Consider the following 4,351-nt stretch of genomic DNA (forward strand, 5'->3'; position numbering starts at 1 on the left):
AAGGATCTGAGTTAATTCCTCGACTTCCGAATACCCTTGGAGCGAGGGGAGAATATAATATGTTCGTCGAAATCCTTCAAGATCATGATGATGACAAATAATTTTTCGGCGTCATCCATCTTCACGTTCCAGACCCACAGACGACACCAATATATATAAAGCAAAAAAATATTGAGTTACTTACGGGTCTATGACATAAGTTGTGCGGAATAACATTCCTTTATATGAAGTTGTTTTCCCGGGCGACACACCTTGCACACCTCTGCACAACTATGCATCGCCCATTTTTTTTATTATTTTATTATTTTTTTTGCTTGTGGTTAAGCCGTTTAGGATTTAGAGGTTAAGTTATAGTATTAAGTAAAAAAAAAAGTTGAGGTGCTCACAAGATGTGCGGCATAAAGTGTGTGAGATAACATTCCTCTATACAAAGTTATTATCCTAGGCAATGAGCAATTGCGTGTCGTCTATTTTTTTTATTTACTGTTAAGTTATTTAAGATTTTGCCTTTAACGTTTAGGAGTTGGGTTATAATATTAAATAAAAAAAAATTGAGGTTCTTATGGAGCGTGCAGTATAAGATGTGTAGGATAATATTCCTCTCTATGAAGTTGTTATCCTGGACGACGCACAGTGCGCATCTTTGTGCGGCTGTACATAGCCCAATTTTTTTATTTTATTTATTTTTTTTTACTTGTGGTTATGCTATTTAGTATTAAGTATAAAAGAGTTTCAAAAAAAAAAAAATCAAAGGGCTCACGAAGTGTACAACATAAAGTGTGTAGAATAATATTCTCACACGTGTATAGGGTTTTGATACCCTACAGGACATTTTTTTTAAAAAAAAAAGTTATTTCCTCAAATATAAACTCTAAATATATTATTATATCTTGGAAATGTCTGATTTTTTTTTATTTTTTTAAACTTGAACACTCTAATCCAATTGAGTAGTTTGAATTCTAAAAATAAAATCTTATAATTTTTTAATGAATACTATAATCTAATTAGAAAGTCATATTATTATATTCCATAAATGTCTAAATTTTTTTTATTTTTATTTTTTTAAAAATTTGAATACTATAATTCAATTGTGAAAAGTACGAATTGTAGAGATAAAATGTTTAAATTTTTTAGTTTGAACATTGTAAATATATAAAAGAATGGTTCAAAACAATTAAATAAGTTTGACCCGAGAGCAATAACATTTAATCAAACGGTCTCAAACTCATGAAAAGAGAATCAGCCAAACTTAAGCGTTAGGTTTGACCGAAGTTGACTACCTTAAGTACAAAATTAGTGAGCAATTTAACAAAACGCTGGTTTCGTCGAGGCGGAGGACGAGACTCCAGCGAAGGCCTCGAGATCTTGACCGTTCGATGGAATTTTATCGTGGATCATGAGATCCACCTCCCTGGCAGCCGGAATCCCCATTACCAAGCGACACGTGTCTTTTAAGATTCGCGGTGATAGACGAATCATCATGTCAAACCCTAGATTAATGAAACGATCACATGATATAAGGACTAGGGTTTCTCTACTCGTTCGTTCTCGAGTCAGCGGCGGATCGTGAGACAGCCGACGAAGATGAAGACCATCCTGTCCTCTCAGACGATGGATATCCCCGAGGGCGTCACTGTGAAGGTGAACGCTAAGATCGTGGAGGTGGAGGGCCCGCGTGGCAAGCTCACCCGCGACTTCAAGCATCTCAATCTCGACTTCGAGCTCATTGAGGGCGGGAAGAAGCTGAAGGTGGACGCTTGGTTCGGATCTCGGAAGACTACGGCCGCCATCCGCACCTCCTTAAGCCACATCGATAACTTGATCACGGGGGTCACAAAGGGGTACCGCTACAAAATGCGGTTGGTCTATGCCCACTTTCCCATCAACGCCTCCATCACTCCCAACAACAGCTGCATTGAGATCAGGAACTTCCTTGGGGAGAAAAAGGTCCGATCTTTTTTTTTATCCTTATAGTCTGTGTAGTTTTATTTCTCTATTTCATGACTAGTTTCACGTCCAATCAAGCTTTAGGTTTTTTTTTGTTTGAAATTTCCCTTGTATTTTTAAGAAAACTAGGTCATGAGAGTGGGCAACGAGAGATTTGTTTTAGGTTAGCTACGGAAATATAGACATTTCGATTTGGTTCATGGAAAATTGCTTCAATTTGCGAAGATTATAGATGCATATATTGGATGTTTTGACTCAGTTCATGGCAATTTGCCAAGATTATAGATGCAAATATTAAACATTTGGATTTGGTTCGTGGCAATTTGTGAAGATTGTAGATGCACATATTAGATATTTCGATTTGGTTCACAGCAATTTGTGAAGATTATAGATGCATATAGGAGGCGTTTCAATTTGGTTCATGGCAATTTGTGAAGATCATAGACGCATATATTCCCTGTTCTAGTTTTTCCACACTCATCTACTGCTCCACATCTTTTCTGACATAATAACAGTCTAGTGTGGTGGCTTTTGTTGTTCTTCAATGTTATTAGTTAATTGCAAAGTTATCACTCAATCTTTTTTCTCTCAAAATTTTCTTAGTTGACCATTGAATTATCCTAGTATCGATATGGCAAATTATTTTGGTATTTTAGGACTATGAGAAACTACGGCTGCTCTGGTCTTCTTTGATTATATCATGTTTGACAATTTTTGAACTCTTTAGTTTTTTTTAGTCAAGGATGTGGAATGATGCTGTTCCTTTTAGCTTAGATGTTGCATTGACATTCTTGAATGATTTTCAAGACCATCCTATGCACTCTTCTTTTTTCATTCATTATCCTTTCTCTGTTCCCTATGTCCCTAAATATCCAAATCGAACAATGCTCACTCAGGGAAGAACCATACTATTGATTTGAAATCATTAGTGTTTCTAAATGTTTCATACTTGCTGTTTTTTGCAAGTGCTCCATAGGCATAACTATTTGATTCATGCTCGTCGATTGGAAACTTTTTCTATGCATTCATGATCCAATCTTTCTTAGCTTCCACATAGTATGTTTAACCTTTTTCCTTCAAGATCGTTTTCCCATGGATATGAGTAACTAATTATCTTTATCCTCGTTTGCGTATATTATGGTTTGGGCGTGTTCAAATATGAAAACATATTCTGTTTTTAGACAAGTTTAATCAGTTAGTGTTGCAAATAAGAGGCTTAAAGAATTAGTGAGCTTAGTTAAACGTGATTTAAGAGTATTTGGTGTTACTATCATGAAGATCAAATCCACTACCAAATTGTTAGGATTAGCATGGCTTGCTGATTACGACAACCATTTATATATGTTTCTACCTAAATGTTGTCTTCATTGATTCGAATACTGTTATTTTTCAGGGTGTTTTGAATTTTCCTTTATTATCCATAAACAGTTTAAACATATTAACCTACGAATTGGAGCCTATTTTTTTTTTCAGAGGCTCTTAATCTCCATTGTTAACCTGGAAAAATCTTCTAATTCCATTCATTTACTTATATACACCCCGATAGTCACCATTTATTCGCCTATGATATTGGTTCGTGATCTTAAAAATGCTCCAGGTTCGTAAAGTTGATATGCTTGAAGAGGTTAAAATTTTCCGGTCTGAGAAGGTTAAGGACGAGCTTGTCCTCGAGGGCAACGATGTTGAACTCGTCTCTCGCTCCGCAGCCTTGATCAACCAGGTCAGTCATCTAACTGCGCATTAAGTACAAGCAATCGATCCCTAGAGTGCCCTCCTCACTTTATTCCCCTTGTGCTCCTCAGAAATGCCATGTCAAGAACAAGGACATCAGGAAATTCTTGGATGGCATTTATGTCAGTGAAAAAGGAACAATCACCGCTGAAGATGCATAATCCACTTGATCCAGAAATGGAATTTCTTAGCGTCTGCTTGTTTTGGTTGTTCATTTGTGTTAAAAAGAGTTTTAGGGTTCCTCATTCGTCTTAAAAGTTCAAGATTTCTGGCTGTGGAGAACGCTTTTGTTTCTCTGTTTTTCATAACGAAACTATGAAGAAACCGTTTTTACGTTGTGTGACAGCAGAATTATTTTATTTCCTCTCAATATTTGGCATACTGTGGGAAGTTGCTTCGGGATACGTGGCTGCTTTTTTCGAGTCCACGTGTACCGGGGCTGAAAACCCGCGCGTGATTTCCTATTTAAACGCCCACTGGTTCGAGCGCAGCTCGAAGCCCTAGGCAGAGAGAGAAGGCGGAGGAGGGCGGCGATCTGCATATCTGGAAAGCCCTAGAAGGCCGTCGCCGCTGGCCGGCGTGAGAAGGAGCCACGGGGCGCTTTGGGTTCACAGCCAGGTGCGGCGGATCCGGGTTTCTCCCTTGATGTTGGTTTATGTTTCGAGCCAGCAGC

At 37.7% G+C, this 4,351-nt stretch overlaps 1 protein-coding gene across 1 annotated transcript; it reads left to right on the forward strand.

Moving 5' to 3' along the window:
- The first annotated feature begins 1,518 nt into the window (after positions 1 to 1,518).
- LOC122007190 (60S ribosomal protein L9-like) lies at positions 1,519 to 4,011 on the forward strand. The gene is made up of 3 exons (XM_042563000.1): positions 1,519 to 1,947; positions 3,545 to 3,667; positions 3,750 to 4,011. Exons 1-3 carry the CDS (start codon positions 1,585 to 1,587, stop codon positions 3,837 to 3,839), a joined length of 576 nt encoding a protein of 191 aa, XP_042418934.1. The 5' UTR covers positions 1,519 to 1,584; the 3' UTR covers positions 3,840 to 4,011.
- Positions 4,012 to 4,351: the final 340 nt, after the last annotated feature.

Source organism: Zingiber officinale, chromosome 7B, assembly GCF_018446385.1.
Source record: "Zingiber officinale cultivar Zhangliang chromosome 7B, Zo_v1.1, whole genome shotgun sequence".
In the NCBI taxonomy this organism is placed as follows: domain Eukaryota; kingdom Viridiplantae; phylum Streptophyta; class Magnoliopsida; order Zingiberales; family Zingiberaceae; genus Zingiber; species Zingiber officinale.